Source organism: Letharia columbiana (genome assembly GCF_014066305.1).
Source record: "Letharia columbiana isolate WasteWater2 chromosome Unknown Sc0000004_s0, whole genome shotgun sequence".
Classification (NCBI taxonomy): domain Eukaryota; kingdom Fungi; phylum Ascomycota; class Lecanoromycetes; order Lecanorales; family Parmeliaceae; genus Letharia; species Letharia columbiana.
Window position 1 is genome coordinate 906,108 of NW_023501040.1, and position 13,694 is coordinate 919,801.

The window sequence follows — 13,694 nt, forward strand, 5'->3', positions numbered from 1 at the left end:
TTCTCCACTGAGGGCCCGACAGTGGTATTCTTTGTTTGCGGAAAAATACTAGAACCATGGCGAACTTTCTCTACACAATTTATGAAATCACCAATGTGAACATAACGAGGTCATCTATGAGGCGGCGGCGGTTATGTGCAGTTTCCATGTCAGTCACCTGAATTCAATGGATTGTGCAAGTGTCATGAACACTATATGTATTCATTAGCTATCGCTAATGGAGTACTGCACTCGGTACATGCAGAATGCAAATGCAAAGGCAAGTCCCCAATACTCCGTGCCTTCCTCTTCAAGCCCAAGATTGTGCAGATCCATATCAATACAAAAGAAACGGCCGCACTGTTGCTCCTCTCATCCGCGTCGATCCAAAGACCTTTTCGGCGAGGCGAATATTGAAGTCGTCGCTTACTTCAGCTCATCGAAGAATTGCTCGACGTTTTCAAGTTCAGACTTGAGAAAGTCTTTGACCTTCTGCGCAGCGGCCTTCTCAGGCGTGTGCTTTGTTCCAAAGATTTCGGAGATATTGGACGAACCACCTCCGTTCCACGCAAGAATCTAGAGAGTGTGTCAGCGGAATCTTGACAGTACAGTTTGGTATGAGCGCTGAGCGCTTACGTTCTTGGTATTGCTAGGGACGTCAGTGAGACTGCCCACAGTGGCAACAGAGATCAAGCTCTGCTTGAGCTGCTTTGGGGTGATGTCTGCAACAGCAAACGCAGAGTCCTTTGAAGGCTGAAGAGACAACAAGTAGGCCAAGAGACCGGCAATATGTGGGGAAGCCATCGAAGTACCAGATATGGTATTGGTGGCATACTTGCTGCCAACCCAAGTAGAGAGAATGTTGAGGCCGGGGGCAAAGATGTCGTTACACTTTCCGTAGTTGGAGAAGTAGGCTCGCTCGTCAGCAAGGGTGGATGCGCCCACAGTGACGGCTTTCTCGGCGGCAGCGGGTGAGTAATTGCAGGAGTCGGCGTTATCGTTTCCAGCGGCAACAGCGAAGTGGATACCAGCGTCGACTGCTGCATTGACGGAAAGATCTAAGGCGGGGGATTTCCCTCCGCCGAGACTCATATTTGCGGCGCTACCCTTGAATCCTTTCTTTCCTTTGCCCTTCTTTGCGGCCTCGACCTTATCTTGATGGCTGAGAGCAGCCCATTCAACGCCCTTGACAACGTCGGACATGGTTCCGGAGCCGTTGGATTTCAAGACCTTGACAGCGTAGATGTTGGCTTTCTTAGCAACACCGAACTTCTTACCAGCAATTGTGCCGGAGCAGTGAGTGCCGTGACCGTTGCCATCCACATCTTCGTCTCCAGGAGGGATAGTCTTGCCCCACGTCGCACGGCCCTCGAAGTCGACGTGATCGACGTTGGTTCCAGTGTCAATGACATAGACATCCACGCCTTCACCACCATCTTCCGAGTAAAGGTATTTATTGAAGGTACCGAAACTTAAGCTGTTACGGTGAGATATTCTGGCCAATCCCCAAGGTGCATTCTTTTGCGTCTCAGCACCCATGGTGTGGACCTCAGAATCTCTCTCGATGAAGGCGACCTGTCTCATGACCAGGGATCAGTAAGGTCACGTGCGGGTAGATAGGAGATAAGAAATGATCCAGGTGTTTACTGACATCTGGGTGCCTGCGGACTTGCTCGATAACGCTCTCGTCGAAGTGTCCAGAGTATCCAAGGAGACCTCCGGCAATGTTGTAAGTGTGCTTGAGTCCACCGAAGGTAGTGAAAGGCAACTGGGACCGTTTGAGGAGATCCCTCTTAGAGGTCTCGACCTGGAGGTGCTGATCTTGAACCCAGTCGTGATGTGCTGATGCTGATGAATGCGAGAGACCGTCTTTGAATACAACGATATATGAATCTGGGATCGCTTGAGACTGTGTAGATGAGAGGATGGGAGCGGCTTCGGTGTGGATGGAGTCAATAAGGACTGGAGACGCCGATGCCAATAAAGGCAGCAGCAGCAGCGACAAAGTTGAATACCCCTTCATGGTAGGAAAGTTATATTTGAGGTGATCAGAATTCGGTATGTCAATGAATGATGATGGTGGTTGAGTTTATGGAAGGTAAGTACTCGCAAGACGAAGAGGGCTGGGGAAGATAAGAAGAGTTTCGAGGTTGGATCACGAGATGACGAGATCCCAGGCAACGCTTCCGGCGTTTCTAGCTCCGGGCTCCGGGCTCTTAGCGCCTTGGCGACGTCTGCAGCTGTGCGTTTCAACACCGGACCTGCAGCTACTTTAAGATACCATGACCTTCATGATTGCACTGGTAGTGGTGGAGTTGATATACTAATAGGAGATTCACAACAACTGACAAGCGCAACAAAAATTTTCCGGTTAGTGGCTTGGATTTCTGCCTCTCATGATCTGCGTATGAAAGCACACGACTCTGGCACGAGACACTGCCCTGCAACTTGCCCACATGCAGGAAGTCCAGGGGCAAGGAGCCACATGATGATGGCACCCTGAACAAATGGATCCTTCGAAAGGCGTTCATGATGACACCTGCAGTCCCCAGAAGCCGGGCTTCAACGCTCCAAGGTGCCGAAGGAGGAGGGACCGAGCTCCAGAGCCAGCTTGAGCTGATGACACAGAACACATTGGACTCGAGGGAAAGAGATATCGGGGATGAGTGCCAGACGAAGTTGGAGACCGCGCATCGTATTCGTCAAGCACTTCTAGAAAACCCTGGCCATGTGAGAGACGACTTTAGGCGTATGAACGGCTTTCAGTCTGTTATCGCAGTTGTTGGTGATATATCAATGAGCTACAAGTACCACCAGGGTATAGAACCGGGACAGCTCTCGGCAACTCTCAACCTCTTGCAGACTATCCTCAGTATACTCGCAGCTGCATTGCAAGACCACAAGGGCAATCAGAAGTACTTTCGTCTTCGCATTGACGGTGGTGGATGGCCGACCTTAAAGAAGCTTCTCTACCCGTCGCTTCTGAAAGAGAGCAAGGAAGGCATGACGATCCTTGCAGATCGAGTATTCGGGTGTCTTCTGGGCTGCGCGCTGGACGACGAATCAATGACCAGCTTCTATTGTAATCTGAGCCGACAAACGATGAGCATTGGCAGCGCTAGTGACCGGACCCCAGATGTAGATCCTGCGAACAAGGGAGATCGAGTAACGGAGCAAGATGCTTTGGATCGCGCATTTCTGAAGCAACAGATCAGTGAGCTGACCATTGTACACAATCCAGATGCGATCTTGATCATGTTTGAGCTCTGGAAAGATCTTGAAGATCAAACCCATCAAGACAAAAGCGCCCTAGAGACTGGTGCTGTCTCCTTGGGAGTGCTCAGTAGCATCAATCACTTGGCCGCTTTGAATACCGCGAATCTGACTGCACTCCATGGTACAGGTCTACTAAGCATAGTCCTCTCGGCCCTACTTGGTCTATCGTCAATGGGCCATTCCTCTGTTCCTCAACTTCGCCTACTAGCTACTGCTCTCCTCAGTCTGGGCATTGGCAATCTAAACGATGCCCATTTCCTATACCGGCATGCATGCTCGTCACCGCTCATTGCAGACCTCCTCCTATTGTCCCTAAAAGCTTCTCGTTCGCCTTCCTATGTACACTTTGATTTGTCCCTGCATGGTTATGCTTCGATAGAGTTGCCAGGCATTGGACGGACGTTCCCTCCGGCCTCGACAAGCGCCGGCTATAGTTTATCGCTCTGGTTCCAAATAATCCATTTCGATCATGCTTCGCACACAACGATCTTTGGAGCATTTGATGCAAGTCAGACGTGCTTCGTACTTGTCTACTTAGAAAAAGACACGCACAACTTGATCTTCCAAACATCTGTCACATCCCCCAGACCTAGTGTGCGCTTCAAATCAATTGTCTTCAAAGAGCGACGTTGGTATCATATTGTCATTGCACATCGACGTGCCAAAGGCACATCTTCTTCCAGGGCTTCCCTCTTCATTAATGGCGAGTTCGTTGAGCAAGTCAAGTCACAATATCCTGAAACACCCCCATCCGTCAATAGTGGCAACGAAGCTATTAGGTCTCCCTCTTCAAATCGAAATAATAACGCGATCCAAGCATTCCTCGGGACGCCGCAGGACCTCGCCTCTCGTCTGGGCAAAGGACTAATTTCCACACAATGGCGGCTGGCGTCTGCAAATCTTTTTGCTGATGTGCTCAGTGACGATCTCATCGCTGTGTATTATGAACTTGGACCACGATACAATGGTAACTACCAGGATTGCCTTGGGTCTTTCCAGACTTATCGGGCTTCCGCTGTATTAAATCTGCGGAACGAGAGCCTCCATCCTGGCAGGGAAGAGAGATCAGATATCATCTCCGCAATAAGGTCCAAGGCTGGTATGCTTCTTCCAGAATCGAAGATCCTTCTCAACATTTCGGCGTCAATGGTGCTGGATGACAATGACCAGAACAACATTGACGAAACTCGGCTCATGAAGTATGTTTCGAAGACAGCCGGGAAGAATCTTCGTAATGTTACACGAGGTGGGCGCAATGCTCTGGCGATCAATGGAGCTATCCCGTCCGTGAACGAGGCCTTGCTCCATTCGTCTGGCTTCGCGGTACTCACCGGCGATCCCACAATAGTTGTGCCACAGTCCCTGGATGACGCTGCATGGCGAATCGGAGGATGTGCTGCTGTCGGTCTAGCTCTCCTTGAATCGGCCATTGCTTCTAATGACGTGGTCAGAGCCTTGAACATCCTTTTCGAAAACGTACAAGAGAATTGGCGTAACAGCGAAGCTATGGAACGAGAGAACGGTTTCGGGGTTCTGTCAGCTTTGCTCACGACCAAATTATGCCAAGGACAGTCCAATGTCGCTACAGGGCTAGAATCGCCCAGAGGTCTATCGAAAATTCAGCAGAGTGTTCCCAATCTGTCCTTGACTGTCCTTGCAGAGATACTGAAATTCGTTGGCTATCGGATAGATAAGCCCGAAGACTCGGTGATTAACAATCCATTAGCGTATCGTATTCTGCTTGTCGACATGGACTTCTGGCGCAGTGCAGAATCTGCCGTGCAGAAACTTTACTATGAGCAATTCACAGTGTTTGGACTACACAGCAAGTTCCATCTATTCAACAACAAGCGCTTGCTGAGAATGCGTAGGCTTCTGTCTCCATACCATAATACTTGCGGCTTACTGACCTGCTTCCCTAGGCATCATGAAGAAGTGGCTAGACGCTCTCAAAGGCGAAACGTTCACTATAGAGACATTCGGATACTTCCTTGAAGCCTTCAAATCTTTTCTCACCAGAAACCCCTCCGCGGACTCAATGCGTTCTCTGGCATTGTACATCACTTATGCTATCCACAAGCCGAGGCAAACAGAATCGTATACAGCGCGAGGCAAGAATATCAAATTGAACACGAATGTCTCATCTCGAAGACAAACAATATCGAACGCTTCCCCACGTTCAATAAAGCAGCAGAATGAAATCGTTCATCTTAGTCAATTACAGATTGCGTTGAAGATGCTGGAGCTTTATGCAGATATGTTGTGTCACAAAGATGAAGCTGCCAATATCAAAAAATTCGCCAGGACTGTGACGAACAAGGTGAACACTACTCCCGCAATTGTTTCAACTTCTGCTTACGCTTGCCAGTGGCTTCTTCATCTTCTCGCTGACGACGAATCAACGGTAGTTGTGTTGTCAGCTAAAATACTGGCTCGTCTTCTCGTGATTAATGGACCCAGCTATGTGCAGAAGTTTGTCGACAAAACCGGAGGTATCGTAATTATGCAACATAGATTCAGGCGCTGGTGGAGCGTTCCGGCCATATGGCCGATCTGCTTTGCTGTCTTCTTCGGCCTAGATCCTGCAAATATCGAATTTTCCAAGACGTTTGACATGTTCAGTCTACTAGAAACATTTGCGCCTGACGGCCTAGCCCCTGTCGTCAATCCAGCAATGCTGCCGGTAATTACTGCCATGCTCGAGCAAGGTCTCAAGACTGTAACTAGGGAGCAATTGGACCCCGACTCGCCATTGACAGAGAAGAGCAATGGGCAAATGCCGACTTTTGCAAAAAGTCCAGCGACACCTACGCACGCAAGGCAGCGATCTATGACACTGAGCATTGAGCCATCAACCTCAAGTAGGCGCTTCAGACCTTTAACATCGCTCTTGGGAAGCTACTAACATCGGACAGCTACTGGTGAATTTTCAGTCCACAATCTGGCAGAGTCCGCGTCTACGTTACGAACCGTCATTAGATTCCTCGCCGACATCCACACAAAATCACAAGCTTTTCGAGACTTCACAGTTAGATCCCCCTACGTACAAGAGCTGTTCTTCGTGCTCTTTCCAATCGTAGTCAGCGCCAACACTGTCAGCCCAGAAATGGAACTACATTCCCGGGACTCTGCACTGACTTTCAACGGCAACGACGTGATCATGAGACCTTTGTCTGCAAACTCAATGAAAGGAGTCCCAGTGGTAAGGACTGCTACAGTGGAACCTTCCCAGAGGCTCAAACCCTTAAGGAATCAAGCACCCAAAAGAATGTCATCGTATATCCTTGTGACATCAGACCTGTCAAATCCGGGACCCTCAGCTTCCAAGCTACAACCAGTGATTTCGCCTAGCAGATTCAAGCCTGTGTCAAACCTCAGTAGCTCAATCGTAGAAGAGCTCTTGGAGTTGACGATCGCTGTCTTTTCCGATCAGATATTCACAAGGAAGGACTTCCCAGGGCTGGGACTATTCATGAGAGTGCCGCCAGGATTCCAGGAACACCAGGCCTACTTCGAAACATTTATCCTTCGTAACACCCTGTCACATTTAGGGAATACGATCAAATTGAGTCAGAAGCTCCTTTGGGAACCACGAGTTCTCACGAACATAGCGCGTTTCGCTGCACATCTGGGAGAAGCTATCTACGAAGGCTGGTTCATCAGCGGTGCGGAAGATACCCTGGACTTCTTGGCCAACATCTTAGAGTATCTCCAGCTTCCAAACATCTCCTCAATCAAGGCCATCAGACTGTGCAGTCAGATCATCACCAATATCAGAACCGTTCTGCTACGAGTAGTGCTTCTCCGGCTGTCCGAATTAGATGACGTGGCATCGAGCAATGTCACTGTTTCATTCTTAAACAAGCTTGCCTATTGGCAGACAGTTTTGATACCAGCAGAAGATCCGCAGGATGGCTTCCTCAAGTTGCTATGCTATTTGGTCTACAATAGATTAATTGGTACCAATAACCATGTGCGTATGGCAGCTGCGAATCTATGGCGGATGCTGCTCGTTCAGAAAAATGGTCAGATCTCTGCAATCTTCCAACAGGCAAGCGCTGTGGGTAGCGACGCACTCACAAGAGGGTTCGAAAAGATCATGGAGCTTGACAATGAAACATTCCTTGGCTGGGTGGACGATCATCGCGAGGGTCTAGACAACGCCTTATTTGCCGCGTTGTCAAAGTCGTGGGAATCTTTCGTTGGCGAGGAGAATCGCAGGACTGAGGACACAGCGAGGGCAAGAGTCAGCAAGAGGAGGGAGAAACTGAAGCTTTGGGCATCAGAAAATGCTTCAACCGATGAGATTCTCAGACATCACGAGACGGGAACCGATCACTGGCGATCGAACATCTACGCTGCGGAGCATCTCAAGCGACAACGTGCTCTGCAAGACCAGCAAGACAGCCAAGTATTCAATGCAGCGATATGGGCAAAGATGAACCTGGAGCTTCGCCGACCTTGCGGTGTCTTCGATAGTATGATCAGTCCAAAATGGCAGCTTGATCAAACAGAAGGGCGGAACAGGATGAGGATGCGCTTCATTACTGACAAAGACGCCCATTTGCACGATTATCAACCGAAGCGGAGTCGGTCTCAGGGGTCTACAAAGCGCCGGCGCAGCAGTGTTGCCAGAACCCAGGCACTGGTCAGAGACATTCCTCCGTTGCCAAATCAATCGCACACCCTATCGAATGCACTCGACGCACAGACTGGCCTAATACACAACGCTGAGACTCCCGCCAAACCATCAGACGACCAAGAGAATGAAGTGGACGCCGATGATGGTTTTGAAATGGTAGATGATCCGCGAGATGGGTCGGAAGATTATGAGGATAAGAACCGGAAGGTCATGCGCAGTCTTCAGCGAGGCGATCAAGTCGAACAGGTTCACAACGTATCCAGGATCGTTGGACTGGAGGCAGTGGAGGGCCTCCTCATCCTTGGAAAAGGACACCTGTACCTGCTTGATAATCTTTTCCAACGTTCCGATGGCGAGGTAGTGAATGTCTGGCAGGCTCCCCGGGAAGAACGTGATGCATACGTGCAAATGATATCAGGACGAGAGGCTGGTGATGGCCCTACGCCATCTATGAAGACAGACTACGAAACGCGAAGCTGGCGCTGGGAGGATGTTCTCAGCATCTCTAAAAGACGCTTTCTTTTCCGTGATGTAGCCATAGAGGTCTTCTTCGTAGATGGACGGAGCTATTTGCTAACAACCAATACTCCAAACCTACGGAATGAGCTATATCAGAAGCTTCTTGGCAAGGCTACCCACGCTGCTGACCCTGCGATTGGCGAGGACTCGTGGAGAATCGAATCGGTCAAGAACCAAGGCGATGAGGTACAGACGTTTGGTTCCAGGTTCACAAGCGTTTTTGCTCAGAACAATGCAAATCCAGCGACTCGCAAATGGATGAGGGGTGAAATCTCCAATTTTCACTACCTCATGCTCGTTAATACTATGGCCGGGCGTACCTTCAACGATCTAACGCAATATCCAGTCTTCCCTTGGGTACTCGCAGATTATACAAGCGAGGAACTTGACCTTACCAATACTCGCACTTTCCGTGATCTGACCAAACCCATGGGGTGCCAAGATCCAGAGAGGCAAGCCGAATTCAGAGACCGTTATCAGTCTTTCGCGGAAATGGGCGATGAGAGATCGCCACCCTTCCATTATGGCACTCACTATTCCTCCGCAATGATCGTGACATCGTATCTCATCCGCCTGCAGCCATTTGTACACTCATACCTTCTATTGCAAGGTGGCAGCTTTGATCATCCAGATCGATTGTTCTACTCGATGGAAAGAGCCTGGTCCTCAGCCTCACGGGAGAACATGACCGATGTTAGAGAGTTGATTCCCGAATTTTTCTATCTGCCTGAGTTCTTGCTGAACCACAACAATTACGACTTTGGCTCTCGCCAGGGTGGTGCTGCAATTGACATTGTAGAGCTCCCGCCTTGGGCTAAAGGTGATCCGAAGATATTTATTGCGAAGCACCGAGAAGCTTTAGAAAGCGAGCATGTAAGTCGGCATCTGCATCAATGGATTGACCTGGTCTTTGGACAGAAGCAACGCGGGGAAGCTGCTCTAGAGGCAACGAATGTGTTCCAACATTTGTCTTATCATGGCGCCAAAGACCTTGACACCATCGACGATCCGGTGGAGAGGTTGGCGACCATAGGCATCATCCACAACTTCGGTCAGACTCCACACCAAGTGTTTCAGCGGACTCATCCAGCCCGGGAGGACTCGAAGTACAAGGTGAAGCGGTTGGATACTGCAGCCGAGGGTCTGACTCGTCTGCCATTTCCTCTAATAGGTACGTCATCGAAGAGGATTATCCTGTCCCCCCTAATTAAACAATGCCCCCACAGAAACTCATGACCGTATCGCGTACCTACAATACTCGTCGAAGCACGAGAGGCTCATTAGCTCAGCACCTTTCCGGCTCAACATTGGCCCAGCTTATGAAAAGTACATGGAATGGGGTTTCATTGACGGAAGCGTCAGATTCTATGCTGCTGACACGAAAAAGGTACCGAGCCTCATAGCAAACTGTCAGAAGACTACTGACATGCTACAGCTCGTCGGCCTGTCCGAGCACGTCCATCAAGGACAGCTGACGTTCGTGCTGTTTGGAGATTCCAAGACCCTAGTGACGGCAGGTTCAGACTGTACAATATCTGTCTGGACACTGCTTATCACTCCCAATTCTGTTGACCTCCAGCCAAAGATTACGTTGTTTGGACATCGGTCTGCTGTCACGACATTAGCAGTGTCACGTTCTTTCAGTGCTTTGCTCTCTGCTTCTTCGGATGGCCAAGTGTTGCTTTGGGACCTCAATCGCCTGGAGCTTGTCCGCAGATTAACGACGGGCAAGCCAGTCGAGGTGGGTTACTCTCACACATTTGAGAGCGTGGAGAAGCTAACGAATATGCAGTGTGCTTGTATCAACGATGTAACAGGCGTCATCATGCTTTGCCGAGGGCCAGAAGTATCATTGTGGACACTCAATGGCGATCCTATACTGGAGCAAAACATCTACGTTGAAGGCGACGACACCATCTCCTCTTGTGCTTTTTATGAAGGATCTGGGAATGAGTACCTTGAGCGCAACCTCATCTTTACAGGTCATAAGAAAGGGGTCGTGAATGTAAGCCTCCCTCCTCTTCTTTTCCTGTCGAGATTCTGCCGGCTGATCATGCCCCAGGTGTGGGCAATTGCCATTTCCAGCGGTGCTTTCATTCTCGAACATGTGAAGCGCATGCATCATTTGGACCACGCGGGCTACAACATTGGCACAACTATCACTTCAATTTTGCCGATGGCGCAAAAGGTGTACACAGGAGATGACGATGGACGAGTGTATGAATGGGACTGCATTCAGAGACAGTGAAGGACCATGATGATAGAGGTTGAGATTGGATGGCTCGTGCTGCAAGTATGACTACGGTTCACATGGACTTGTGGGTTTCAAAGGAGGCTTTCTATAACGAAAAGCAAGGCGCTTGGCGTTGACTCGCCCAGCTCACTGCAAAATCCACTGGGGGAAAAAGGGGGAAAAAGAGGGAGTGATGATGACTTTGGTTCATGTTACGTGTACATAAATCAGATGAAGTATACAGAGTCATGAGGTAGAAGTGTTCATGTGACAAACAATAAGACAATATCACCTTACAGTTCTATTTCTATTAATAGGACTGAAGAACCCAATGACGTCACACTAGTTTTTCCCTCCGGGTTTTAGCAGGCCAATCTCCACGTCCCCCTTGGTCAACATTCCCTTCGCATCCCATCGTCCTGAATATATATCACTATTGGACGTGGCCATCCACGTTATCGCCCTCACCATGCCCATGCCAGGTTATGTATTCAAGGATGGAGGCCCTATTCCAGACTCCGACCTCAAGCACCCCCAACATGAGGCCAATCACACCCCGGGCGCCCAGCCAAACATGGAACCCACAACGCGTACCTCCACCACCTCCAGCAGCCCCAACAATGGCACCGTCGTAAATACACCCACATCATCGAGTGCGTCTGCCTCGAACGCCCCCAGCGACAGCCATGCGCTCGCCATAGAAAGTGCTGATCACGATATCAAAGGTGCCGTCCAGCAGAACCACGAAGCGGGCGAGGTTCGCGATATGGGTTGGAATGACCATCCGACAAATGTGCCCTCGCCTCTGGTGGCTAAGCTGCCGAATGAAGAGCTCTGGACGCTAGTGCGTCGGTTCAATAAGCAAATGTATCATGTCAAGGCCACGAATGATCCCTTGTTGGGGGGCTTGGATTTGAATATTGTGGACGAGGATGAGTTCAGTCCGGATAAGCTGAGGAGTAATGTTGAGAGGCTGTATATGACTGTGATCATTGGGATGATGGGGTTTGGGAAACATATTGCACGCTTGAGGAGCTGGAGAGAGCCGAGGAGGACCGCTGGGTTTTGCGCGGTGAGTTTTCCAATTTTCTGCTTTTGGCTAATGGAATAGTGGTTGATGCGTATTGCAGGCTTACGCCATTGCTTGGGCTTTCAACTTCCTGATGCCCTTGTTGTTTACGACTATGATTGTCCTCATCGCATACCCGCCGTCGCGCCCATTCTTATTTCCTCCTGTTCCTATGGCTTTGGTCAATTCAAAGACTGGAGGTGTCCAAACTCCTCAAGCTGGCATGCTAGGCAGTAAGGATAGCGCCACTGGGGCACCTGAGAAACACAAGGGAGAGGCAGTCGAGCAAGAAGCGCACAATTTCGTCTCTGGCATCGGATCCATCGCCCTCAGCAGCGCGGCAGGCAAACACGACCAAGGCGATCCGGACTCAGACCCGTTGAATGATTCGGTCCCTGATCCAACCAACATTGCCTCGGACGCAGCGGCGGCCAAGCAAAGTGCGCAAGGAAACCAACCGCAGGCTCATCACGACAAGACGAAGCAGCCGATGGAGCAGGCGATGTGGTTGAAGATGAGGCCGGTTATGCATGTCATTGGTGATGTTGCAGATGGTTGGGAGAGATTCGCAAAGTAAGTTCACTAACCAGATGTTGGGGATGTCCGGTGTAGATGCTGACCGATGTCGTAGCGCCCTATCACCCACTCCTCCCTTCCCCCAGGAGACGCCTAGACTCAAGTTAGCCGGCATCCTAGTTCCGGCTGTCGCTGTTGGGATGCTCACCACCTCTGCCATGTTCATGAAAATGACCACCGCGGGTATCGGCTTTGGTTTCTTTGGTGATCCACTCATCTGGCGTGGTCTCGATTTACTGAATAAGACTTTCCCGCACTGGCAGAAGTTGCTTGAGATCAGAAAGTAAGTCCAAAAAAAAGCATCCCTTTTTCCCAATTAGCTAGCTTAAACGTCCTAGCACAATCCTCAAAGGCGTCCCGACAAATGCCCAGCTCACAATCACCCTCCTCCGTATCGGCGAAGCGAACAAAGCTCCGATTCCCCCACCTCCTCGCTCAGACCAACCTCCATCCTCCAAGCCCGCTTCCATAAACGGAGACGATCTGGCCCTCGATGCCTCAAACGAAGAAATTCACGAGGCAATACACAAAGACGCCGACCAAAAAGCCGCCGAACAGCAAGATGAGCATCACGAAGGAGAGAAGAAGAAACACAAACACGGCCAACACATCCTCGGTTTCTTCAAAGGCACCACTAAAACGGGCGTAGGGGCTAAATTCGGCATCGACAAAGCACGCGCTGTCGTTGGCTCTCGGCACGCTAAAGACCACCTCGGCGTCCTCCCAAAAACCGACGACCCCGAACTGTCTGGTCCCGTCGACTTCAAGGGACGCTACAAGGGCAACAAAGGCTGGATATACATCTCCACCAACGTCGGTATCCCTACCGTCTCCTTCTCCACCAAGTCCTCCGACGGCACCGGTCTGGAGCCCGAAAAGGCATCGGCGAAGTTCTCGGTGCCGATCGCGGACATCCGAGAATTGAAGAAAGTGGGCGGGTTGGGCTGGAAGGCGAAAATCGTCGTCGGGTGGGCGACGGGCAAGACGGTGGCGGATGGGCTGGAGGTTGTGGACAAGAGGGGGGAAACGCACAAGGTTACGGCGGTACGGCTGAGGGAGGAGCTGTTCAATCGGCTGGTGGCTATGGGCGGGCAGAAGTGGGAGAGCTGGTGAGCTGGGGCCGGATGCTTTGGTTTTACCTACGGTCAGAGCTTCTTGGAGCCGTTCTTGCCGTTGCTGTTGTAGTTGCAGCGATGCTTATCAATCAAGCTTTGTATTTATATCGTAGCTACAGTCTCCTGTGATCATGGCGGACGGATTGCCTGTGAATTGCTTCTGTTTCTCTAATTGAAGTATGTTCTGTGTCTTGTTCAAAGTAAACGCACGAACTGAAGTTATCTACATCCAACGCCATCCCCGGCTATACATCCGGACGCCACCTCGACCAACAATTTGTTTCC

General features: G+C 50.3%; 3 protein-coding genes across 3 annotated transcripts; 2 read left to right on the forward strand and 1 right to left on the reverse strand.

The window, feature by feature from the left end:
- Nucleotides 1-405: 405 nt before the first annotated feature.
- HO173_002247 (uncharacterized protein) lies at nucleotides 406-2,002 on the reverse strand (the record flags this gene model as incomplete). The annotated part of the gene is made up of 3 exons (XM_037304181.1): nucleotides 406-555; nucleotides 616-1,554; nucleotides 1,631-2,002. The coding sequence occupies 3 exons, from the start codon at nucleotides 2,000-2,002 to the stop codon at nucleotides 406-408; spliced, it is 1,461 nt and encodes a 486-aa protein (XP_037168976.1).
- A 506-nt stretch (nucleotides 2,003-2,508) lies between these two features.
- On the forward strand, nucleotides 2,509-10,664 carry HO173_002248 (uncharacterized protein; the record flags this gene model as incomplete). Its single annotated transcript, XM_037304182.1, has 7 exons — nucleotides 2,509-5,122; nucleotides 5,178-6,116; nucleotides 6,171-9,587; nucleotides 9,643-9,803; nucleotides 9,852-10,157; nucleotides 10,209-10,421; nucleotides 10,479-10,664. 7 exons carry the CDS (start codon nucleotides 2,509-2,511, stop codon nucleotides 10,662-10,664), a joined length of 7,836 nt encoding a protein of 2,611 aa, XP_037168977.1.
- A 454-nt stretch (nucleotides 10,665-11,118) lies between these two features.
- Nucleotides 11,119-13,407, forward strand: HO173_002249 (uncharacterized protein; the record flags this gene model as incomplete). The annotated part of the gene is made up of 4 exons (XM_037304183.1): nucleotides 11,119-11,721; nucleotides 11,780-12,291; nucleotides 12,350-12,577; nucleotides 12,633-13,407. 4 exons carry the CDS (start codon nucleotides 11,119-11,121, stop codon nucleotides 13,405-13,407), a joined length of 2,118 nt encoding a protein of 705 aa, XP_037168978.1.
- Between the last annotated feature and the right edge of the window lie 287 nt (nucleotides 13,408-13,694).